Source organism: Drosophila sechellia, chromosome X (genome assembly GCF_004382195.2).
Source record: "Drosophila sechellia strain sech25 chromosome X, ASM438219v1, whole genome shotgun sequence".
Lineage (NCBI taxonomy): Eukaryota > Metazoa > Arthropoda > Insecta > Diptera > Drosophilidae > Drosophila > Drosophila sechellia.
Window position 1 is genome coordinate 21,210,882 of NC_045954.1, and position 25,367 is coordinate 21,236,248.

General features: G+C 40.7%; 6 protein-coding genes across 10 annotated transcripts in view; 3 read left to right on the forward strand and 3 right to left on the reverse strand.

The window, feature by feature from the left end:
* LOC6615197 (ATP-binding cassette sub-family A member 13) overlaps nucleotides 1-1,149 on the forward strand; it is a 42,746-nt gene extending 41,597 nt beyond the window's left edge. The window contains exon 16 of the mRNA XM_032725995.1: nucleotides 272-1,149. Within this exon, the coding sequence (XP_032581886.1) occupies nucleotides 272-970 (699 nt within the window). The 3' untranslated portion in view covers nucleotides 971-1,149. The remainder of the gene's footprint in view (nucleotides 1-271) is intronic.
* A 1,760-nt stretch (nucleotides 1,150-2,909) lies between these two features.
* LOC116802231 lies at nucleotides 2,910-3,805 on the reverse strand. 2 transcript variants are annotated; one of them, XM_032726030.1, is made up of 2 exons: nucleotides 3,740-3,805; nucleotides 2,910-3,677 (listed from the first exon to the last, which is right to left on the reverse strand). In XM_032726030.1, the coding sequence occupies exon 2, from the start codon at nucleotides 3,652-3,654 to the stop codon at nucleotides 3,022-3,024; it is 633 nt and encodes a 210-aa protein (XP_032581921.1). In that variant the 5' UTR covers nucleotides 3,655-3,677; nucleotides 3,740-3,805; the 3' UTR covers nucleotides 2,910-3,021. The 2 variants fall into 2 exon arrangements, with proteins under 2 accessions (XP_032581921.1, XP_032581920.1); XM_032726029.1 differs by having other exon boundaries at nucleotides 2,910-3,686; nucleotides 3,740-3,798.
* Nucleotides 3,806-11,938: 8,133 nt separating this feature from the next.
* On the reverse strand, nucleotides 11,939-12,857 carry LOC116802230. 2 transcript variants are annotated; one of them, XM_032726027.1, is made up of 2 exons: nucleotides 12,769-12,857; nucleotides 11,939-12,715 (listed from the first exon to the last, which is right to left on the reverse strand). In XM_032726027.1, the coding sequence occupies exon 2, from the start codon at nucleotides 12,681-12,683 to the stop codon at nucleotides 12,051-12,053; it is 633 nt and encodes a 210-aa protein (XP_032581918.1). In that variant the 5' UTR covers nucleotides 12,684-12,715; nucleotides 12,769-12,857; the 3' UTR covers nucleotides 11,939-12,050. The 2 variants fall into 2 exon arrangements, with proteins under 2 accessions (XP_032581918.1, XP_032581919.1); XM_032726028.1 differs by having other exon boundaries at nucleotides 11,939-12,706; nucleotides 12,769-12,849.
* A 2,056-nt stretch (nucleotides 12,858-14,913) lies between these two features.
* LOC116802228 lies at nucleotides 14,914-15,757 on the forward strand. Its single transcript, XM_032726024.1, has 2 exons — nucleotides 14,914-15,009; nucleotides 15,072-15,757. Exon 2 carries the CDS (start codon nucleotides 15,095-15,097, stop codon nucleotides 15,725-15,727), a length of 633 nt encoding a protein of 210 aa, XP_032581915.1. The 5' UTR covers nucleotides 14,914-15,009; nucleotides 15,072-15,094; the 3' UTR covers nucleotides 15,728-15,757.
* A 4,083-nt stretch (nucleotides 15,758-19,840) lies between these two features.
* Nucleotides 19,841-20,759, reverse strand: LOC116802223. 2 transcript variants are annotated; one of them, XM_032726015.1, is made up of 2 exons: nucleotides 20,671-20,759; nucleotides 19,841-20,617 (listed from the first exon to the last, which is right to left on the reverse strand). In XM_032726015.1, the coding sequence occupies exon 2, from the start codon at nucleotides 20,583-20,585 to the stop codon at nucleotides 19,953-19,955; it is 633 nt and encodes a 210-aa protein (XP_032581906.1). In that variant the 5' UTR covers nucleotides 20,586-20,617; nucleotides 20,671-20,759; the 3' UTR covers nucleotides 19,841-19,952. The 2 variants fall into 2 exon arrangements, with proteins under 2 accessions (XP_032581906.1, XP_032581907.1); XM_032726016.1 differs by having other exon boundaries at nucleotides 19,841-20,608; nucleotides 20,671-20,751.
* Nucleotides 20,760-22,822: 2,063 nt separating this feature from the next.
* LOC116802225 lies at nucleotides 22,823-23,648 on the forward strand. 2 transcript variants are annotated; one of them, XM_032726017.1, is made up of 2 exons: nucleotides 22,823-22,911; nucleotides 22,965-23,648. In XM_032726017.1, the coding sequence occupies exon 2, from the start codon at nucleotides 22,997-22,999 to the stop codon at nucleotides 23,627-23,629; it is 633 nt and encodes a 210-aa protein (XP_032581908.1). In that variant the 5' UTR covers nucleotides 22,823-22,911; nucleotides 22,965-22,996; the 3' UTR covers nucleotides 23,630-23,648. The 2 variants fall into 2 exon arrangements, with proteins under 2 accessions (XP_032581908.1, XP_032581909.1); XM_032726018.1 differs by having other exon boundaries at nucleotides 22,831-22,911; nucleotides 22,974-23,648.
* The last annotated feature ends 1,719 nt before the right edge of the window (nucleotides 23,649-25,367 follow it).

The following is a 25,367-nucleotide window of genomic DNA, read 5'->3' on the forward strand; positions in this document are numbered from 1 at the left end:
GTATACTCTGAAGATTGCTAATGATCAATTGGCACTATGTAAAAAATTCTTGTTTTGCATTGCCTTAACGTTATTATTATTTAAAAATAGCTTAGAAATACTAATAGCCGAATCTATGTACACAATATCATCAGCAAAGGGATATCCCTTCTTAGGCTTTCCGCATCCTTTCTTGTAAGGTTGCAGTCATTTCCTGCTCCCTCAATTCTTTTTCTGTTTTAAAAGCCAAAAACAGCCACCATATTTTTGTGCTAACTGAGAATAATTCCAGGTGCGGAACCTGAGTGGCGGCAATAGGCGCAAGCTAACTGTGGCTGTGACCTGTTGCGGATGCACGCCCACCGTCCTGATGGATGAACCAACGAGCGACATGGATCCCGTGACCAGGGACATGGTGTATGCCACCATCGAGCAGCTGCTGCTGGCCCGCAGAGCGGTGGTGCTGACCTCTCATTCCGTTTCGGAGATCGAGCATCTGTGCCAAAGGGTGGCGGTGCTTAGGGCGGGCCAGGTCATCGCCAGCGATAGTCCGCAGCGATTGAAATCAGAACATGGTGGTTACTACTCCGTGACCTGCTTCTGCGGCCCCGCCCAACAGGCTATTCTTTCAAGAAACTTGAGTCAACGATTGCCGGGAGCCCGGGACTTGCAGCACTATGCCCACAGCTTGCGGTTCCTCGTCAGGATCCGTTCGCCTGGCAGCCTGGGCGATGCCCCCCTTCTCTCTGAACTCTTCGCCATCCTTCGCGATGTCTGCGTGAATGTGGCTCGCTTTTCGCTGAGTCGCTGCCGTTTCGAGACCGTTTTCGAACGAATCCTTGACAGCAGCGAGTCGAATGGCAGCAATGGCGTGCACAAGGATCAGCAGCAGCAGGATGGCAGGAAGGATCTGCCAAGCAAATCCCCTGCTGTCGGTGGCACTCTCGAAACCGGCTATATTCATTGTGGCTATGAGGAGACAAGAACTTAAACGACTCAGTCATGCTCCGATTTTGAAACCAAAAACGACTAAATTCAAATTCCATTTTTTAATCGAATAATCGTTATTATTCCGGACTTTTTAGTGTGTTCAAAATTACAGTTGCATCAAAACTAAATTAGAGTAATTAAGAAATTAAAATGACCATTAAGAAAGCTTAGCAAACCAAATTATATTGTTCTGCTGTTATATTCAACTAGACAAATCATTTTTTTGTTTTGTAAACTGATTTCGGTGTACTACTTTTTATTATTTTATCAAATATTGGACGTGAAATAATTAGGCAGATAATAATAATTAGAAATTTAAAAGGCAAAGGATTTCCCAGAAAAATTTTATTTCTAATAATTTAGCTGCGTTAATATTTAAAAATGCTAGCGTTAAAATGAAGTTTGAAACTTACTATTATCGTGGGTGGAATAAATTTGTTTATAAGTAATGAAACGTTTGTTTATAGCCGACATATGCATATAAATTAGTACCCTAATGCAATTTTTTTAATAGTTAGACCAGTTATATGTGATAAGTTGGGGCCTACGTGGCAATAATTTACTTAATTCTGGGTGTTCTGTTTAGACATTATGAGTCCCTCCCTTGCCCCAAAACATTATTTCCATAGAGCTTTAATAAATATTTACTGTGTACGTGAAATGTAAGATCAATCTATCGATAAAAAATAGGTATGTATATGTATATGTCAGGGCGGAATCCTAATAGGATCTGTCTGAAGTTTTGTATTGCAATTTGAAAACTAATAAAGAGAATGATGTATATATGAATTCTTATGTCTGATATCTGTTGTTGAGTTAATACGCTTTATATACATAAATGTTTGTTTTGTCCAAAATCGAAAATGTGAAATTCAAAATCTTGTCATATGTCATTAAAAAAAGACGAATAAGTTTGAAAATCTATGCATATTTCGCAATGCTGAAATCTTAAAGAATGATATGCCAATGGAAACAGACAATATTTCTAAGTATTTCTAACTCTGAACATTTCGTTCATCTAATCTTTCGAAAAAATTTCGGCTATATTGACCGGCTGATAATAGTGATCCTTCAGTGAAATTTGGGACTGAAATCAATACATGTAAGGGTGTAATAAATTGAATTATTTTGCACAAACTAGACATAAATACTTCCCGAGATCTCAGCGTTTATAAGCATATAAGAAACCCCTATTTTAACATGCGCATTATGCAGGTGACTCCAATATACACAAGCAAACATTAAATTTGCTACGATTCCAAGTTTTCGTTGCAAAATAATTGAAAACAAAAAAGTTTTCCATACTAACATACCATACTTAATTTCAAACTGATCGTTCATATGACAGCTATATGAGATAGTGGTCCAATCCGGGTGATTTTTTTTATATAATTTTGCTACAAAAATAAGAAAATTTTGTTTTAAGTGTCTACCTCAACTAGAAGTATTTTTGTCCGCTTTCCCCATACAATGGGAACCACTGCAATGACCAGTTAACATAAAAGATGATCCCTACAAGTACGCTACACTTTACACAACATAGACAATTTGACGACGACAATTCTATACGACTTCCCTGTACTCGATCTTGCTATCCCAGTTCTTTTGGCTTGGGTCTATGTAAGCTTTAATAGCTGCTAAGAATCCAACTTGTAATTTATACCAACTCACTTAAAAGAAATTATTCAATACGAGGAATCTCACTGAAACTACAAACCAGGCTTTGAACCAGAGTTACCACGCTCACAACGTGGGGTCCTAACCACTAGACGATCACGGCTACATCGGGCGATGAAACCGCTGCCAAGCGACTGGTTTCAGCACAGTGCGCAGAAAATCATAGCAATTCAAAGTTTGCAATTGTCCAATCTGTGATTACCAAGCAAGTAATGGAAACGATTTCGTAAACAAATCTAAGTACCAGCAAAACGAATTTTAAGTTGTCTTGAATAATATTGAAGGGAACTGTTCTTTAATCTATTGCTTCTTACAAATAGCTTAACTACGAAATCTTTTATTTCATTTTATGCTTATATACTAAAGATGATAATACTACGGGTTTTTGGCCTTCGCAACTCCCTTGGCGGGTAATTTCTGGCTGCAACTGGCTGGGGATGAAGCCGAGGAGGTTGAATTGGCATATCCTCGGTCGCGACGCTGCTGGAGGCGCTTCTCGAAGCTATTGCGTAGCGTATCCATGGGCGTGTTGAGGGTGAAGCTCATGTCGGGCAGCTGATAGGCGGTCAGCAGGAAGTTGCAGCGAATCCGCTCGTTGGCGATGCGCTTAATGAGCCCCTGCATCTCATCGCTCTGTACAAAACTTTTGATGGCCGCGCTCGCCTTTTCCTGTTTCTTAGATGCCTTGGATCCACCGGCTCCCAGCCCATCTGCAGCAACCGACTCGAGCTGTGGGTGAGCACTTATGCTTCTGGCACCATGCTGGCTCTTCCTGGACCTGTCGCGTCCACTCTTACTGGATACATCAGACGCAGTGCCAGTCGATGTTTTTGTCTGGCCCAAAGTGCATGGATATGCTACATCAGGTACCATTTTTTCGATCTTGACTGTTTTAACATCAAGATCGCTGAGTGTCTTAGATTTTCCACCGACACTTCGTTTGGGGGCTTTTGTCTCTTCTTTTCCGGTTGAATCGGAGACAATTTTGATGGTCTTAAAGTTGTTCATGCTTCCCAATTGTTGTCTTCAAGCTAATAAAACTACTATGACTTTAATCAACCATTTAACTGACGAGTTTCATTTACAAACTTACCTTATTTCAACGTTATTAGGCTGCCTGTTCGCATGTGCTTATTGTTGATATCGATAGACTGATCGAACGATAGCAACCAAATAGTGCTGCGTAACGAAATAATTGGATGGCGTCATCTGGTGCTCGGTCATATACTTATTATAGTGCAATTATTGTGTGTCCTTCGGCAGCACTGTGCCTTAGATTTGGATTCTGGCTGGCCGCGTCCAACAACAAGTTGTAGTTAGGACCCGTCAAGTGGTTAGGACCCTACGTTGTGTCCGTGGACACTCAGGATCTCGAATCCTGGTCACGGCAATGTTGAAATAAACAAATAGTTTGTGTCATTCATTCAAACGATGTAGATTTAATTTTAACGCTGATTTTTTAGACAGCTTACATTTTTATTTAATTGTATACTCTGAAGATTGCTAATGATCAATTGGCACTATGTAAAAAATTCTTGTTTTGCATTGCCTTAACGTTATTATTATTTAAAAATAACAACAAGTTGTAGTTAGGACCCGTCAAGTGGTTAGGACCCTACGTTGTGTCCGTGGACACTCAGGATCTCGAATCCTGGTCACGGCAATGTTGAAATAAACAAATAGTTTGTGTCATTCATTCAAACGATGTAGATTTAATTTTAACGCTGATTTTTTAGACAGCTTACATTTTTATTTAATTGTATATTCTAAAGATTGCTAATGATCAATTGGCACTATGTAAAAAATTCTTGTTTTGCATTGCCTTAACGTTATTATTATTTAAAAATAGCTTAGAAATACTAATAGCCGAATCTATGTACACAATATCATCAGCAAAGGGATATCCCTTCTTAGGCTTTCCGCATCCTTTCTTGTAAGGTTGCAGTCATTTCCTGCTCCCTCAATTCTTTTTCTGTTTTAAAAGCCAAAAACAGCCACCATATTTTTGTGCTAACTGAGAATAATTCCAGGTGCGGAACCTGAGTGGCGGCAATAGGCGCAAGCTAACTGTGGCTGTGACCTGTTGCGGATGCACGCCCACCGTCCTGATGGATGAACCAACGAGCGACATGGATCCCGTGACCAGGGACATGGTGTATGCCACCATCGAGCAGCTGCTGCTGGCCCGCAGAGCGGTGGTGCTGACCTCTCATTCCGTTTCGGAGATCGAGCATCTGTGCCAAAGGGTGGCGGTGCTTAGGGCGGGACAGGTCATCGCCAGCGATAGTCCGCAGCGATTGAAATCAGAACATGGTGGTTACTACTCCGTGACCTGCTTCTGCGGCCCCGCCCAACAGGCTATTCTTTCAAGAAACTTGAGTCAACGATTGCCGGGAGCCCGGGACTTGCAGCACTATGCCCACAGCTTGCGGTTCCTCGTCAGGATCCGTTCGCCTGGCAGCCTGGGCGATGCCCCCCTTCTCTCTGAACTCTTCGCCATCCTTCGCGATGTCTGCGTGAATGTGGCTCGCTTTTCGCTGAGTCGCTGCCGTTTCGAGACCGTTTTCGAACGAATCCTTGACAGCAGCGAGTCGAATGGCAGCAATGGCGTGCACAAGGATCAGCAGCAGCAGGATGGCAGGAAGGATCTGCCAAGCAAATCCCCTGCTGTCGGTGGCACTCTCGAAACCGGCTATATTCATTGTGGCTATGAGGAGACAAGAACTTAAACGACTCAGTCATGCTCCGATTTTGAAACCAAAAACGACTAAATTCAAATTCCATTTTTTAATCGAATAATCGTTATTATTCCGGACTTTTTAGTGTGTTCAAAATTACAGTTGCATCAAAACTAAATTAGAGTAATTAAGAAATTAAAATGACCATTAAGAAAGCTTAGCAAACCAAATTATATTGTTCTGCTGTTATATACAACTAGACAAATCATTTTTTTTTGTTTTGTAAACTGATTTCGGTGTACTACTTTTTATTATTTTATCAAATATTGGACGTCATTTGAAATAATTAGGCAGATAATAATAATTAGAAATTTAAAAGGCAAAGGATTTCCCAGAAAAATTTTATTTCTAATAATTTAGCTGCGTTAATATTTAAAAATGCTAGCGTTAAAATGAAGTTTGAAACTTACTATTATCGTGGGTGGAATAAATTTGTTTATAAGTAATGAAACGTTTGTTTATAGCCGACATATGCATATAAATTAGTACCCTAATGCAATTTTTTTAATAGTTAGACCAGTTATATGTGATAAGTTGGGGCCTACGTGGCAATAATTTACTTAATTCTGGGTGTTCTGTTTAGACATTATGAGTCCCTCCCTTGCCCCAAAACATTATTTCCATAGAGCTTTAATAAATATTTACTGTGTACGTGAAATGTAAGATCAATCTATCGATAAAAAATAGGTATGTATATGTATGTAACATGGAGTAAGGCTGAAGGCTGGCAACAACCCGGTTGGCAGCGCTGTTGAGCAGCAACATGATTGTCGGAAATCGAAGTTATCGACAATCAGTCATCGAAGGAACGATCGCAAGGCAGCAGTGGAGTTGGGTGGAAGTCAGCGTAGCAGTCAGTCGAGTTCTCAGCAGCAGTCGTTCGGTCACAAACTAAGAATACTTTATATAATTACCGCATTTAGAATTAAACTAATAATTAAATTAATAATAATAAACAATCTTACATGGGGGCTCGTCCAGTCCTAAATCGGTTATATGAAGGTGCAGTTGTTTAAAGAAAAAAGACATTGTTGTGTGCGTGGGTATAGTCTTTAAAAGTTGTAAAGTTGTGGCTATATCTATTGCATTTAAAGTTGGAAAAATCAGTTGTACAGATTTTGTTTGAACACAAGTCGGTAAAAGTCGGGAAAGCTGCTAGAGAGAACTGATAAAGTTGAAATTGTCGTGTGCGTGGATTTAGTCTTTAAAGTTGTAAAGTTATGGCTACGTCTACTGCATTGAAAGTTGAAAAAATCGGTTGAACTCATACAGACTCAAGTCGTTTTGCTGTTGTGGAATTTAAAACAATTAAATTGCAAAGGTGGTGAAATTCGTTTCTAACGAAAATCAAAATTTGTCTTTTAACCGGTGGCGCCGTCTGCAAAATCGACTACCGTCGCGCCGTTAGAACATTGTCGTTGTTTGCTGGTGTTAGTGCCTTGTCGCGGAATGTTCACACGTACACCACCTACAAATAAAAAACTTAACACCGACCAAATACAAGCAATTCTAGAGAACGAAAGCGAGGACGAAAGCAGAAAAGAAAAAATGAACGAAGAAGATCAAAAGTTGGCGCCTGTAGGAGAAGCAGAGGCAAAGAAGCAGAATAAAGACGCTAGTGCTAAAGTCGAAGAGAAATTTGAACAAATGATGAATACTCTAACCCAGAGCATGTTGGCAAAATCTAAACAAGAGGGGCAAGTAATTATCGCTGCAGAAAAATTTGAAAAAGTTGTAAGTGACTGTGATGGCAAATCAATTCCTATTAAAAAATGGTTTGAAATTTTTGAGAAAAATGCCGAGGCATATGAACTTTCGGAGAAACAAAAATATGTTCAAGCCAGAAGTAAGATGATTGGATCAGCAGAACTTTTCTTAGAATCTGAATGTGTCAGTGGATACACTGAACTCAAAGAGTTACTAATTGAAGAATTTTCAGGCAGCTATAATAGCGCCGTTATTCACAAAAAGTTGCAAGACAGGAAGAAGAAGAGGGAGGAGACTCTACACGACTATTTGTTACAAATGAAGAAAATAGCAGCCTTAGGTGAAGTTGAAACAGTTGCTTTGATAACTCATATCGTAAACGGCCTCGACATTAAAAAGGAGTATAAGGGTGCTATGCTCCGTTGTAAAACTCTTAAGGAATTAAAGCAAGAATTCGAAATCTACGAGAGTCTGAATATTGTTGACAAGCCGAATATTCAACCAAAACCAAAGCAAATTACACAAGGTGTAAAAGCAGATCACTGCTTCAACTGTGGTTCGAGGGAACACAAACGAAAGGATTGTACACTTCCTACCAAATGTTTCAGCTGTAATCAAGAGGGCCATATCTCAAGCAAGTGTCCGGAAAAAGTAAACAGCATGCGCATTCACGTTGATAGTGCACGAACAAAGCCAGTAATCATAAATGGGATTATCATCAACTGTCTGGTGGACACAGGATCAGATGTGACCATAATTAAAGAAGCTATATTCAAGAAGATGAAAGATGTTGATTTAAACCGCACTGCAACAGTATTGCGAGGTTTGGGAAATGCCTCAACACAGCCGATTGGATGCTTCAGAGCATTAATCAAGACCGACCAGGTGGAAGCAAGCCACAACGTTTTAGTCGTCCACGATTCTAAATTCAGTTGCGATGGAATAGTGGGACACGATTTTATCAGCAAGTTTCGTCTTATTTGTAGTGCAGAAGGCTATACTTTTCTTGACCTGGAAGCAGATAAAAAACAAGCGGTTGAGTATTCCCAAATGTTTAATATTTGTGAAGAATCTTCTTTTACAGTTGCACCACAATACCGAGAAGACGTTGAACGCATGATAGAGAGAACATACGAAACACCACCCAAGCAGATAAAGCAATGTCCAGTCGAACTCAAAATTATTCCTGATGGCGTGATTAAACCCTTTCGCCATGGACACACCCGACTATCTGAAGAAGAAGCTATAGCTGTAAAGAAGCAGCTATATATGGATGACATAATTGTATATGCCGCTACCCCAGAAGAATGCATGGAAAAGACGGAAATGGTACTTAAGAGAGCTGCAGAATTTGGTCTAAAAATAAAATGGAAGAAGTGCAACTTTATGCAGAGGCGAATTCATTTCCTGGGACATATTATCGAAGGTGGACAAATATGCCCTGGAAAAGAGAAAACATCAGCAGTGAATTCCTTTGGAACACCTCAGAATGTAAAAGCCGTTCAAGGATTTCTGGGTCTCACAGGATTCTTCAGAAAATTCATACCTGGATACGCCCAAATTGCGAGACCACTGACGGACCTATTAAAAAAAGATGCCATTTTCAACATTGGACCAGTAGAGCAGCAGTCGGTGAATAAGCTGAAAGAGATTCTGGTAAACGAACCAGTATTGAGGATCTACTCACGAGAAGCAGAAACCGAACTTCATACAGATGCCTCTAAGGACGGGTTAGGAGCCGTTTTATTGCAGAAGTTCGAAGGCAGTTTTCACCCAGTCTGCTTTTGGAGCAGAAAAACTACAAAAGCCGAATCAAATCGTCATAGTTACTACCTTGAAGTAAAAGCCGCATACTTAGCTCTGAAAAAGTTCAGACACTATTTATTGGGAGTCCCTTTCAAGCTCGTCACGGACTGTGTCGCATTTAAACAGACAACAAAAAAAGCAGATGTCCCAAGAGAAGTTGGCCCATGGATTCTCTATATGCAGGATTTTAATTTTCAACCCGAACATCGTGCAGGAGAAAGAATGAGACACGTTGATTTTTTAAGCCGCCATCCCCAAGCATGCATGATGATAACATCCGAGTTGACAGCACGTATTAAAAAGTCGCAGCAGAACGATGATTCAATTAGAGCAATCCTGGAAATTCTAAAAGATCGTCTATTCCAACCCTACAAGCTAAAAGGTGGCCTGTTGTATAGTATGGTCAATGGCAATGAACTACTGGTTGTCCCTGCACTAATGGAGAGGGAGGTGATTCAAAGCGCACATGAAGTGGGCCATTTGTCGTTGCAAAAGACGATGCATAGCATACAGCAGCAATTTTTTATTCCTCATTTGGAATACAAGGTAAAAAAGCTAATTTCTAACTGTATAAAATGTATCATCCACAGCAAAAAGTTGGGAAAGCAGGAGGGATATCTAAATTGCATAGATAAAGGAGACGCACCGTTGCACACACTACACATCGATCATTTGGGGCCAATGGATTCATCGGCCAAACAGTATAAATACATTCTGGCAACAGTCGATGCGTTTTCAAAGTTTGTCTGGTTATTCCCAACCAAATCAACCGGACAGGAAGAAGTGGTCAAGAGGCTGACCGACTGGTCAAACATTTTTGGTTTCCCTAAGCGAATTGTTAGCGACAAAGGAACGGCCTTTACGAGTGGTGCGTTCGAACAATTTATGAGCAGCCATAACGTGGAACACGTCTGCACAACTACTGGAGTGGCCAGAGGCAACGGCCAGATAGAACGAGTAAATCGTTTAATTTTGGCAATAATATCAAAGCTGTCTTCAGACGAACCGTCGAAGTGGTACAAATATGTGCCTGAGGTACAAAAGGCGATCAACTGTCACGTGCATTCATCACTGAAGCTGTCACCATTTGAGGTCATGTTTGGCACCAAGATGTACACCCGAGTTGAGGATCGGTTACTGGAACTGCTCCAAGAAGAAGTGGTCTGTCAATTCAACGAGGACCGCTATGAGATGAGACAGCTGGTAAAACGCAACATCGAGCAGGCGCAGAAGGACTACAAGCGCAATTACGACAAAAAGCGCCGAGCTGAATACAAATACAAAGCAGGTGATCTGGTTGCAATTAAAAGGACCCAATTTGTAGCTGGCCGCAAGATGGCAAGCGGGTATTTAGGTCCATACGAAGTCACAGGAGTCAAAGACAATGGCAGATATGACGTTAAAAAAGCAGCAAACGTCGAAGGACCCAATGTCACATCCACCAGCTGTGACAACATGAAGTTGTGGAAGTACATAGCCGAAAATGCAGACCTATTGTCATCCGGGTCGGATGATGATGATCAGGAGGGCCGAATGTAACATGGAGTAAGGCTGAAGGCTGGCAACAACCCGGTTGGCAGCGCTGTTGAGCAGCAACATGATTGTCGGAAATCGAAGTTATCGACAATCAGTCATCGAAGGAACGATCGCAAGGCAGCAGTGGAGTTGGGTGGAAGTCAGCGTAGCAGTCAGTCGAGTTCTCAGCAGCAGTCGTTCGGTCACAAACTAAGAATACTTTATATAATTACCGCATTTAGAATTAAACTAATAATTAAATTAATAATAATAAACAATCTTACATGTATATGTCAGGGCGGAATCCTAATAGGATCTGTCTGAAGTTTTGTATTGCAATTTGAAAACTAATAAAGAGAATGATGTATATATGAATTCTTATGTCTGATATCTGTTGTTGAGTTAATACGCTTTATATACATAAATGTTTGTTTTGTCCAAAATCGAAAATGTGAAATTCAAAATCTTGTCATATGTCATTAAAAAAAGACGAATAAGTTTGAAAATCTATGCATATTTCGCAATGCTGAAATCTTAAAGAATGATATGCCAATGGAAACAGACAATATTTCTAAGTATTTCTAACTCTGAACATTTCGTTCATCTAATCTTTCGAAAAAATTTCGGCTATATTGACCGGCTGATAATAGTGATCCTTCAGTGAAATTTGGGACTGAAATCAATACATGTAAGGGTGTAATAAATTGAATTATTTTGCACAAACTAGACATAAATACTTCCCGAGATCTCAGCGTTTATAAGCATATAAGAAACCCCTATTTTAACATGCGCATTATGCAGGTGACTCCAATATACACAAGCAAACATTAAATTTGCTACGATTCCAAGTTTTCGTTGCAAAATAATTGAAAACAAAAAAGTTTTCCATACTAACATACCATACTTAATTTCAAACTGATCGTTCATATGACAGCTATATGAGATAGTGGTCCAATCCGGGTGATTTTTTTTATATAATTTTGCTACAAAAATAAGAAAATTTTGTTTTAAGTGTCTACCTCAACTAGAAGTATTTTTGTCCGCTTTCCCCATACAATGGGAACCACTGCAATGACCAGTTAACATAAAAGATGATCCCTACAAGTACGCTACACTTTACACAACATAGACAATTTGACGACGACAATTCTATACGACTTCCCTGTACTCGATCTTGCTATCCCAGTTCTTTTGGCTTGGGTCTATGTAAGCTTTAATAGCTGCTAAGAATCCAACTTGTAATTTATACCAACTCACTTAAAAGAAATTATTCAATACGAGGAATCTCACTGAAACTACAAACCAGGCATTGAACCAGAGTTACCACGCTCACAACGTGGGGTCCTAACCACTAGACGATCACGGCTACATCGGGCGATGAAACCGCTGCCAAGCGACTGGTTTCAGCACAGTGCGCAGAAAATCATAGCAATTCAAAGTTTGCAATTGTCCAATCTGTGATTACCAAGCAAGTAATGGAAACGATTTCGTAAACAAATCTAAGTACCAGCAAAACGAATTTTAAGTTGTCTTGAATAATATTGAAGGGAACTGTTCTTTAATCTATTGCTTCTTACAAATAGCTTAACTACGAAATCTTTTATTTCATTTTATGCTTATATACTAAAGATGATAATACTACGGGTTTTTGGCCTTCGCAACTCCCTTGGCGGGTAATTTCTGGCTGCAACTGGCTGGGGATGAAGCCGAGGAGGTTGAATTGGCATATCCTCGGTCGCGACGCTGCTGGAGGCGCTTCTCGAACCTATTGCGTAGCGTATCCATGGGCGTGTTGAGGGTGAAGCTCATGTCGGGCAGCTGATAGGCGGTCAGCAGGAAGTTGCAGCGAATCCGCTCGTTGGCGATGCACTTGATGAGCCCCTGCATCTCATCGCTCTGTACAAAACTTTTGATGGCCGCGCTCGCCTTTTCCTGTTTCTTAGATGCCTTGGATCCACCGGCTCCCAGCCCATCTGCAGCAACCGACTCGAGCTGTGGGTGAGCACTTATGCTTCTGGCACCATGCTGGCTCTTCCTGGACCTGTCGCGTCCACTCTTACTGGATACATCAGCCGCAGTGCCAGTCGATGTTTTTGTCTGGCCCAAAGTGCATGGATATGCTACATCAGGTACCATTTTTTCGATCTTGACTGTTTTAACATCAAGATCGCTGAGTGTCTTAGATTTTCCACCGACACTTCGTTTGGGGGCTTTTGTCTCTTCTTTTCCGGTTGAATCGGAGACAATTTTGATGGTCTTAAAGTTGTTCATGCTTCCCAATTGTTGTCTTCAAGCTAATAAAACTACTATGACTTTAATCAACCATTTAACTGACGAGTTTCAGTTACAAACTTACCTTATTTCAACGTTATTAGGCTGCCTGTTCGCATGTGCTTATTGTTGATATCGATAGACTGATTGAACGATAGCAACCAAATAGTGCTGCGTAACGAAATAATTGGATGGCGTCATCTGGTGCTTGGTCATATACTTATTATAGTGCAATTATTGTGTGTCCTTCTGCAGCACTGTGCCTTAGATTTGGATTCTGGCTGGCCGCGTCCAACAACCAGTTGTAGTTAGGACCCGTCTAGTGGTTAGGACCCTACGTTGTGTCCGTGGACACTCAGGATCTCGAATCCTGGTCACGGCAATGTTGAAATAAACATTGTCACTGAGATGGTGGTTTTCGTATAAATAGTTTGTATATATTATCTGAAGTGATAAAAACTTCTCTCATTCAAACGATGTAGATTTAATTTTAACGCTGATTATTTAGACATATTACATTTTTATTTAATTGTATACTCTGAAGATTCCTAAGGATCAATTGGCACTATGTAAAAAATTCTTGTTTTGCATTGCCTTAACGTTATTATTATTTAAAAATAGCTTAGAAATACTAATAGCCGAATCTATGTACACAATATCACAAAATAAATTTCAAAAATGACTTCATATTAGAATATCAAACATTTATAATCTACAAAAATAACACAGTTACCTTCCTTGAGAAAACATACAAGCTAATTACTTCAGAACCGGAAAGAATACAAAAATTTTATATTCAAGAGACGAGAACCAATTAAAAACTCAGGGCAGGATTTAATATAAAAAATAGATTTTTCACTGTTTCGATTAGATGACCAAAATCAGGAGGAAAGTTGAAAGGTTCATTAAATGAAATTTAAAATCTTCAATATAAAGAAGGAGACAAATTAACATTTACAAATACCAATAAACACTTACTAAATGCAACACATAACTCCCCAATTTATTCAAAACAGTACCAAATTGAAGTCGTAAACCAAGTACAGGAAATGCTTAATCAGGGATTAATTAAGGAAAGTAAATCGCTATACAACAGTCCTACCTAGGAAATACCAAAAAAACTGATGCTTCTTGAATAATTAAATAAAGAGTAGTAACTGATTAAAGAATACTCAATGAAATAACTATCCCTTACAAATATCCAATACCAAACATGGACAAAATCCTTGGTAAATTAAGAAAATGTCAATATTTTTCTATTAATTTGGCAAAGGGATTTCACCAAATAGAAATGGACCCAGAATCAATATCTAAAACTGCATTCTCCACCAAAAGCGGACATAATGAATACATTCGAGTGCCATTTGGCCTTAGGAATGTACCCGCTACCTCTCAAAGGTGCAAGAACAATATCCTTCGACCTTTGCTTAACAAACACTGTTTAGTGTATTTGGATGATATTAAATATGTATTTGGATGATTTTATATTATATTTTATTATAATTTATTGCACATACCTTACCGAACATTTAAATTCATTAAAACTAATTTTTTTTTAAACTCACAGAAGCAAATATAAAATTGCAGCTATATAAATGTGAATTCTTTTGTGAATCCCCTTAAAAGGGTAGCCTATGCTTGGTTCTATTTCTTATTGTGGTTCTTGATTATTATCCCTTTTACTCGTAGAGAACTATCTTCCAGACTAACTAGCTTTCAGAGACAGCGCAAGTTTGTTTCCGAATTTGCCACAAACCTCCCAAGATTGATTGATATCTAATCACTAAAAGTTATGATGCGCGTAGAAATATACTTATGTCGCTTAAGTAACCTATCCATCCTCAAAAAATATTTGACGATTACTTCAAAATATCATAAAATTCTAGTATTCATCTTCAGAGTATACAATTAAATAAAAATGTAATATGTCTAAAAATCAGCGTTAAAATTAAATCTACATCGTTTGAATGAATGACACAAACTATTTATAAGATAACCCCCATCTCAGTGACAATGTTTATTTCAACATTGCCGTGACCAGGATTCGAGATCCTGAGTGTCCACGGACACAACGTAGGGTCCTAACCACTAGACGGGTCCTAACTACAACTGGTTGTTGGACGCGGCCAGCCAGAATCCAAATCTAAGGCACAGTGCTGCCGAAGGACACACAATAATTGCACTATAATAAGTATATGACCGAGCACCAGATGACGCCATCCAATTATTTTGTTACGCAGCACTATTTGGTTGCTATCGTTCAATCAGTCTATCGATATCAACAATAAGCACATGCGAACAGGCAGCCTAATAACGTTGAAATAAGGTAAGTTTGTAACTGAAACTCGTCAGTTAAATGGTTGATTAAAGTCATAGTAATTTTATTAGCTTGAAGACAACAATTGGGAAGCATGAACAACTTTAAGACCATCGAAATTGTCTCCGATTCAACCGGAAAAGAAGAGACAAAAGCCCCCAAACGAAGTGTCGGTGGAAAATCTAAGACACTCAGCGATCTTGATGTTAAAACAGTCAAGATCGAAAAAATGGTACCTGATGTAGCATATCCATGCACTTTGGGCCAGACAAAAACATCGACTGGCACTGCGGCTGATGTATCCAGTAAGAGTGGACGCGACAGGTCCAGGAAGAGCCAGCATGGTGCCAGAAGCATAAGTGCTCACCCACAGCTCGAGTCGGTTGCTGCAGATGGGCTGGGAGCCGGTGGATCCAAGGCATCTAAGAAACAGGAAAAGGCGAGCGCGGCCATCAAAAGTTTTGTACAGAGCGATGAGATGCAGGGGCTCATCAAGCGCATCGCCAACGAGCGGATTCGCTGCAACTTCCTGCTGACCGCCTATCAGCTGCCCGACATGAGCTTCACCCTCAACACGCCCATGGATACGCTACGCAATAGGTTCGAGAAGCGCCTCCAGCAGCGTCGCGACCGAGGATATGCCAATTCAACCTCCTCGGCTTCATCCCCAGCCAGTTGCAGCCAGAAATTACCCGCCAAGGGAGTTGCGAAGGCCAAAAACCCGTAGTATTATCATCTTATAGTATATAAGCATAAAATGAAATAAAAGATTTCGGAGTTAAGCTATTTGTATTATTATTTTTAAGTGGGTTTCTATGAGTACTGCAAACCAGTAGGATCTATTGTACTACCCCTTCATGACTCAAAGATCTCCCTGTTGTCCAGTGCACTATATAAAAGCCAGAATTTTATTGGGGTTCAGGGCTGCAATTGTTTCCCGTGGGACTACATACATGTCCAGGAGTCTGTTCCTCCTGATGGAAAGCGCCGTGCAGTCACATATAATATGTGTAGAGATCTCCTCCTCCATGCAACAGAAGCGACAGAGTTCACTGTCTGCAATGCCAATCTTATGCAAATGAGTGCGAAGTCGGCAGTGCCCCGTAAGAAGGCCAGTTAAAGTGCGCACGGCGTTTTTCCCGTGTGTCATTAAGGTCTTGAATCTTTTGTGGTTATATTCACGAAGGAGAATCTTAGACTGCCTAAGTCCTGGTAGGTGTTCCCAGAAGGACAGACGTTTTTCTTCCTCTATTGACTTAAGTTAGCCCAGTACTCTGTGGTGACCAACACCACAGAATGGTTCGGGCCCAATTAGAGGGTTCTCTGCCCCTTTCCTGGCTAGGTTGTCCGCTAGCTCATTTCCCTCGATGTTGTTGTGTCCCGGGACCCACCTTACTGTGAGTTTGTTGACAGCTCCCAGTTTGTCTAGGGCTGTCATCACTTCATTTACTAGCTTAGATGTTATCTTAGCTTTGCTGAGCGCCTTTATGGCTGCTTGACTATCAGACAGTATAGCAATGTCCTTGCCACGATAGTTCCTTTGCAGATTAAACTCCGCACAGCGTCCAATAGCACAGACCTTCGTGGTATTTTAACCTGGGGCCTACTGGGGCCCCCAGCCCACTTCCCTCGTCGGTGAGGGATCCGTCTGTATACCACTTTATTGTTTGTGGTTTCATAGGGTGTACTTTCCCCAGGGTTGTCCAACTGTTTTTATTACTGAGATGAGTGCTGAAGTTCTGAGCGAACCTGTGCTCAGCTGGCATCTCATCCCTTGGTTGCATCAGCAAAGGGATATCCCTTTTAAGGCTTTCAGCATCCTTTTTTGTAAGGTTGCAGTCATTTCCTGCTCCCTCAATTCTTTTTCTGTTTTAAAAGCCAAAAACAGCCACCATATTTTTGTGCTAACTGAGAATAATTATTTGTGTTATTTCAATAGCTATCTGCAGAATGTTACTTATACGCAGTGTGGCTCGGTCATGTTCTTTGTGGCTTTACATTTGCCTGACAACTGTGGTATTAATTGCAACTCGTTTTTCAGCCCGGCATTTCATACTGCCCGCAGAGCAACCCGCTGGACCCGCTGCTGACGACGACCAAGTGCATCCGCTTCTACGGACGCCTGCGCGGCATTCGCGATCTGGATCAATTTTTGGACCGCGTGCTGGACACGTACGAGCTGCGTCCCTACAAGGATGTCCAGGTGCGGAACCTGAGTGGCGGCAATAGGCGCAAGCTAACTGTGGCTGTGACCTGTTGCGGATGCACGCCCACCGTCCTGATGGATGAACCAACGAGCGACATGGATCCCGTGACCAGGGACATGGTGTATGCCACCATCGAGCAGCTGCTGCTGGCCCGCAGAGCGGTGGTGCTGACCTCTCATTCCGTTTCGGAGATCGAGCATCTGTGCCAAAGGGTGGCGGTGCTTAGGGCGGGCCAGGTCATCGCCAGCGATAGTCCGCAGCGATTGAAATCAGAACATGGTGGTTACTACTCCGTGACCTGCTTCTGCGGCCCCGCCCAACAGGCTATTCTTTCAAGAAGCTTGAGTCAACGATTGCCGGGAGCCCGGGACTTGCAGCACTATGCCCACAGCTTGCGGTTCCTCGTCAGGATCCGTTCGCCTGGCAGCCTGGGCGATGCCCCCCTTCTCTCTGAACTCTTCGCCATCCTTCGCGATGTCTGCGTGAATGTGGCTCGCTTTTCGCTGAGTCGCTGCCGTTTCGAGACCGTTTTCGAACGAATCCTTGACAGCAGCGAGTCGAATGGCAGCAATGGCGTGCACAAGGATCAGCAGCAGCAGGATGGCAGGAAGGATCTGCCAAGCAAATCCCCTGCTGTCGGTGGCACTCTCGAAACCGGCTATATTCATTGTGGCTATGAGGAGACAAGAACTTAAACGACTCAGTCATGCTCCGATTTTGAAACCAAAAACGACTAAATTCAAATTCCATTTTTTAATCGAATAATCGTTATTATTCCGGACTTTTTAGTGTGTTCAAAATTACAGTTGCATCAAAACTAAATTAGAGTAATTAAGAAATTAAAATGACCATTAAGAAAGCTTAGCAAACCAAATTATATTGTTCTGCTGTTATATTCAACTAGACAAATCATTTTTTTGTTTTGTAAACTGATTTCGGTGTACTACTTTTTATTATTTTATCAAATATTGGACGTGAAATAATTAGGCAGATAATAATAATTAGAACTTTAAAAGGCAAAGGATTTCTCAGAAAAATTTTATTTCTAATAATTTAGCTGCGTTAATATTTAAAAATGCTAGCTTTATAATGAAGTTTGAAACTTACTATTATCGTGGGTGGAATAAATTTGTTTATAAGTAATGAAACGTTTGTTTATAGCCGACATATGCATATAAATTAGTACCCTAATGCAATTTTTTAATAGTTAGACCAGTTATATGTGATAAGTTGGGGCCTACGTGGCAATAATTTACTTAATTCTGGGTGTTCTGTTTAGACATTATGAGTCCCTCCCTTGCCCCAAAACATTATTTCCATAGAGCTTTAATAAATATTTACTGTGTACGTGAAATGTAAGATCAATCTATCGATAAAAAATAGGTATGTATATGTATATGTCAGGGCGGAATCCTAATAGGATCTGTCTGAAGTTTTGTATTGCAATTTGAAAACTAATAAAGAGAATGATGTATATATGAATTCTTATGTCTGATATCTGTTGTTAAGTTAATACGCTTTATATACATAAATGTTTGTTTTGTCCAAAATCGAAAATGTGAAATTCAAAATCTTGTCATATGTCATTAAAAAAAGACGAATAAGTTTGAAAATCTATGCATATTTCGCAATGCTGAAATCTTAAAGAATGATATGCCAATGGAAACAGACAATATTTCTAAGTATTTCTAACTCTGAACATTTCGTTCATCTAATCTTTCGAAAAAATTTCGGCTATATTGACCGGCTGATAATAGTGATCCTTCAGTGAAATTTGGGACTGAAATCAATACATGTAAGGGTGTAATAAATTGAATTATTTTGCACAAACTAGACATAAATACTTCCCGAGATCTCAGCGTTTATAAGCATATAAGAAACCCCTATTTTAACATGCGCATTATGCAGGTGACTCAAATATACACAAGCAAACATTAAATTTGCTACGATTCCAAGTTTTCGTTGCAAAATAATTGAAAACAAAAAAGTTTTCCATACTAACATACCATACTTAATTTCAAACTGATCGTTCATATGACAGCTATATGAGATAGTGGTTCAATCCGGGTGATTTTTTTTATATAATTTTGCTACAAAAATAAGAAAATTTTGTTTTAAGTGTCTACCTCAACTAGAAGTATTTTTGGCCGCTTTCCCCATACAATGGGAACCACTGCAATGACCAGTTAACATAAAAGATGATCCCTACAAGTACGCTACACTTTACACAACATAGACAATTTGACGACGACAATTCTATACGACTTCCCTGTACTCGATCTTGCTATCCCAGTTCTTTTGGCTTGGGTCTATGTAAGCTTTAATAGCTGCTAAGAATCCAACTTGTAATTTATACCAACTCACTTAAAAGAAATTATTCAATACGAGGAATCTCACTGAAACTACAAACCAGGCATTGAACCAGAGTTACCACGCTCACAACGTGGGGTCCTAACCACTAGACGATCACGGCTACATCGGGCGATGAAACCGCTGCCAAGCGACTGGTTTCAGCACAGTGCGCAGAAAATCATAGCAATTCAAAGTTTGCAATTGTCCAATCTGTGATTACCAAGCAAGTAATGGAAACCATGTCGTAAACAAATCTAAGTACCAGCAAAACGAATTTTAAGTTGTCTTGAATAATATTGAAGGGAACTGTTCTTTAATCTATTGCTTCTTACAAATAGCTTAACTACGAAATCTTTTATTTCATTTTATGCTTATATACTATAAGTGATAATACTACGGGTTTTTGGCCTTCGCAACTCCCTTGGCGGGTAATTTCTGGCTGCAACTGGCTGGGGATGAAGCCGAGGAGGTTGAATTGGCATATCCTCGGTCGCGACGCTGCTGGAGGCGCTTCTCGAACCTATTGCGTAGCGTATCCATGGGCGTGTTGAGGGTGAAGCTCATGTCGGGCAGCTGATAGGCGGTCAGCAGGAAGTTGCAGCGAATCCGCTCGTTGGCGATGCGCTTGATGAGCCCCTGCATCTCATCGCTCTGTACAAAACTTTTGATGGCCGCGCTCGCCTTTTCCTGTTTCTTAGATGCCTTGGATCCACCGGCTCCCAGCCCATCTGCAGCAACCGACTCGAGCTGTGGGTGAGCACTTATGCTTCTGGCACCATGCTGGCTCTTCCTGGACCTGTCGCGTCCACTCTTACTGGATACATCAGCCGCAGTGCCAGTCGATGTTTTTGTCTGGCCCAAAGTGCATGGATATGCTACATCAGGTAGCATTTTTTCGATCTTGACTGTTTTAACATCAAGATCGCTGAGTGTCTTAGATTTTCCACCGACACTTCGTTTGGGGGCTTTTGTCTCTTCTTTTCCGGTTGAATCGGAGACAATTTCGATGGTCTTAAAGTTGTTCATGCTTCCCAATTGTTGTCTTCAAGCTAATAAAACTACTATGACTTTAATCAACCATTTAACTGACGAGTTTCAGTTACAAACTTACCTTATTTCAACGTTATTAGGCTGCCTGTTCGCATGTGCTTATTGTTGATATCGATAGACTGATTGAACGATAGCAACCAAATAGTGCTGCGTAACGAAATAATTGGATGGCGTCATCTGGTGCTCGGTCATATACTTATTATAGTGCAATTATTGTGTGTCCTTCTGCAACACTGTGCCTTAGATTTGGATTCTGGCTGGCCGCGTCCAACAACCAGTTGTAGTTAGGACCCGTCTAGTGGTTAGGACCCTACGTTGTGTCCGTGGACACTCAGGATCTCGAATCCTGGTCACGGCAATGTTGAAATAAACATTGTCACTGAGATGGGGGTTATCTTATAAATAGTTTGTGTCATTCATTCAAACGATGTAGATTTAATTTTAACGCTGATTTTTAGACATATTACATTTTTATTTAATTGTATACTCTGAAGATGAATACTAGAATTTTATGATATTTTGAAGTAATCGTCAAATATTTTTTGAGGATGGATAGGTTACTTAAGCGACATAAGTATATTTCTACGCGCATCATAACTTTTAGTGATTAGATATCAATCAATCTTGGGAGGTTTGTGGCAAATTCGGAAACAAACTTGCGCTGTCTCTGAAAGCTAGTTAGTCTGGAAGATAGTTCTCTACGAGTAAAAGGGATAATAATCAAGAACCACAATAAGAAATAGAACCAAGCATAGGCTACCCTTTTAAGGGGATTCACAAAAGAATTCACATTTATATAGCTGCAATTTTATATTTGCTTCTGTGAGTTTAAAAAAAAATTAGTTTTAATGAATTTAAATGTTCGGTAAGGTATGTGCAATAAATTATAATAAAATATAATATAAAATCATCCAAATACATATTTAATATCATCCAAATACACTAAACAGTGTTTGTTAAGCAAAGGTCGAAGGATATTGTTCTTGCACCTTTGAGAGGTAGCGGGTACATTCCTAAGGCCAAATGGCACTCGAATGTATTCATTATGTCCGCTTTTGGTGGAGAATGCAGTTTTAGATATTGATTCTGGGTCCATTTCTATTTGGTGAAATCCCTTTGCCAAATTAATAGAAAAATATTGACATTTTCTTAATTTACCAAGGATTTTGTCCATGTTTGGTATTGGATATTTGTAAGGGATAGTTATTTCATTGAGTATTCTTTAATCAGTTACTACTCTTTATTTAATTATTCAAGAAGCATCAGTTTTTTTGGTATTTCCTAGGTAGGACTGTTGTATAGCGATTTACTTTCCTTAATTAATCCCTGATTAAGCATTTCCTGTACTTGGTTTACGACTTCAATTTGGTACTGTTTTGAATAAATTGGGGAGTTATGTGTTGCATTTAGTAAGTGTTTATTGGTATTTGTAAATGTTAATTTGTCTCCTTCTTTATATTGAAGATTTTAAATTTCATTTAATGAACCTTTCAACTTTCCTCCTGATTTTGGTCATCTAATCGAAACAGTGAAAAATCTATTTTTTATATTAAATCCTGCCCTGAGTTTTTAATTGGTTCTCGTCTCTTGAATATAAAATTTTTGTATTCTTTCCGGTTCTGAAGTAATTAGCTTGTATGTTTTCTCAAGGAAGGTAACTGTGTTATTTTTGTAGATTATAAATGTTTGATATTCTAATATGAAGTCATTTTTGAAATTTATTTTGTGATATTGTGTACATAGATTCGGCTATTAGTATTTCTAAGCTATTTTTAAATAATAATAACGTTAAGGCAATGCAAAACAAGAATTTTTTACATAGTGCCAATTGATCCTTAGGAATCTTCAGAGTATACAATTAAATAAAAATGTAATATGTCTAAATAATCAGCGTTAAAATTAAATCTACATCGTTTGAATGAGAGAAGTTTTTATCACTTCAGATAATATATACAAACTATTTATACGAAAACCACCATCTCAGTGACAATGTTTATTTCAACATTGCCGTGACCAGGATTCGAGATCCTGAGTGTCCACGGACACAACGTAGGGTCCTAACCACTAGACGGGTCCTAACTACAACTGGTTGTTGGACGCGGCCAGCCAGAATCCAAATCTAAGGCACAGTGTTGCAGAAGGACACACAATAATTGCACTATAATAAGTATATGACCGAGCACCAGATGACGCCATCCAATTATTTCGTTACGCAGCACTATTTGGTTGCTATCGTTCAATCAGTCTATCGATATCAACAATAAGCACATGCGAACAGGCAGCCTAATAACGTTGAAATAAGGTAAGTTTGTAACTGAAACTCGTCAGTTAAATGGTTGATTAAAGTCATAGTAGTTTTATTAGCTTGAAGACAACAATTGGGAAGCATGAACAACTTTAAGACCATCGAAATTGTCTCCGATTCAACCGGAAAAGAAGAGACAAAAGCCCCCAAACGAAGTGTCGGTGGAAAATCTAAGACACTCAGCGATCTTGATGTTAAAACAGTCAAGATCGAAAAAATGGTACCTGATGTAGCATATCCATGCACTTTGGGCCAGACAAAAACATCGACTGGCACTGCGGCTGATGTATCCAGTAAGAGTGGACGCGACAGGTCCAGGAAGAGCCAGCATGGTGCCAGAAGCATAAGTGCTCACCCACAGCTCGAGTCGGTTGCTGCAGATGGGCTGGGAGCCGGTGGATCCAAGGCATCTAAGAAACAGGAAAAGGCGAGCGCGGCCATCAAAAGTTTTGTACAGAGCGATGAGATGCAGGGGCTCATCAAGCGCATCGCCAACGAGCGGATTCGCTGCAACTTCCTGCTGACCGCCTATCAGCTGCCCGACATGAGCTTCACCCTCAACACGCCCATGGATACGCTACGCAATAGGTTCGAGAAGCGCCTCCAGCAGCGTCGCGACCGAGGATATGCCAATTCAACCTCCTCGGCTTCATCCCCAGCCAGTTGCAGCCAGAAATTACCCGCCAAGGGAGTTGCGAAGGCCAAAAACCCGTAGTATTATCATCTTATAGTATATAAGCATAAAATGAAATAAAAGAATTCGGAGTTAAGCTATTTGTATTATTATTTTTAAGTGGGTTTCTATGTGTACTGCGAACCAGTAGGATCTATTGTACTACCCCTTCATGACTCAAAGATCTCCCTGTTGTCCAGTGCACTATATAAAAGCCAGAATTTTATTGGGGTTCAGGGCTGCAATTGTTTCCCGTGGGACTACATACATGTCCAGGAGTCTGTTCCTCCTGATGGAAAGCGCCGTGCAGTCACATATAATATGTGTAGAGATCTCCTCCTCCATGCAACAGAAGCGACAGAGTTCACTGTCTGCAATGCCAATCTTATGCAAATGAGTGCGAAGTCGGCAGTGCCCCGTAAGAAGGCCAGTTAAAGTGCGCACGGTGTTTTTCCCGTGTGTCATTAAGGTCTTGAATCTTTTGTGGTTATATTCACGAAGGAGAATCTTAGACTGCCTAAGTCCTGGCCACTGATCTGCTGGAAAGTGTAATATCCAGAACCTCAGATCTTACCCTGGTAACAAATGTCGGAACATTGCCGACATTTAGGATTTCTAGATTGTTATTCAAGATAAATTCTAAGGGTGACTCACCTCTTTGTTTTACGTCGCTGCTGCTCCATATCACGGGATGTGCATTTGCATCACATCCGATGATGATGGGTGAGTGTGTCCTCTTGCAGTATTCTGCCAGTGCAGTGATTTCGGGCGGTGGGCACGCCTCGTCACCGGCAAAGTATACCGATGCCACCACAGTCTTCTTGGCTGCTCCCACATCTTCTACCACGATCGGTACACAGTCCCGCGTGAGAAATTCTGTAAGTATATAATAATTAATACTTCTACATGCCAGGATACAGGCTCTAGGGCTAGAGGCCGGTTGATCCCAAATTACCTTGGCGTTCTTCACGTACAGTCCTTTTATTCCCTGGTTATACCAGGGTTCCTGTACCAGGGCTAGCCCAAGATGTTGTTTGGTGAACATCCTTGCCAGCACAGCCGAGGCCGTCTTGGCGCGATGGATGTTCACTTGAGCTATCCCTGTACTTCCGACCATTAGATGATCGGCTCCATCTTCGGCGTTGCTGATCTGGAGATACCCAGATCACCATCCACCGGTATCGCTTCTTCCTTACTCAGCAGGTCTAGTTCCATGCCTAGCTCCTGAGAGGATAAAGGGGTCTGATCCCCCATCTCGATGATGGTCGCATCAAGATCCTCATCATCCGTCAGATCCTCGCTGGATTCGGAGAGCTTATTGGGCTTCTCATTCTCCGCGGAGACTGGTGGATTTCGAGGAGTCTCGACCTGTCTTGGGCCGTATTTGATCGTTTCTTTAGACCACAAACTGAGATGTCTCCAAACCTGAAGCTCAGCTTGTGGTCACTAGAGATAATCTTGGCGCATGGGTTGTCATCAATGCCAAGGTTGAGGAGCGAGCCACCACCCTCATTCTTCCTTGATATGAGACGCCAGTTCTCTATGTCCAAGTCATTCTGTTTCTTGATCAATTCCATGATCCACTTTGGTGTTTTGTCCCCTGTCCTGGGGCAGAAGATGGTGATGTTGTGTGACGATGGCAGGTCGTCGCCCATCCTTACCTCCAGGGAGACACCGCTCCACTTACTGAGGCTGGGGACTGCTGATTGCAGCCACTCAGCAGTGGTTGCGTTGCGGCAGTCCACTATCTGGTGGCCCATCCTGAAGTAGATTCCTCCAA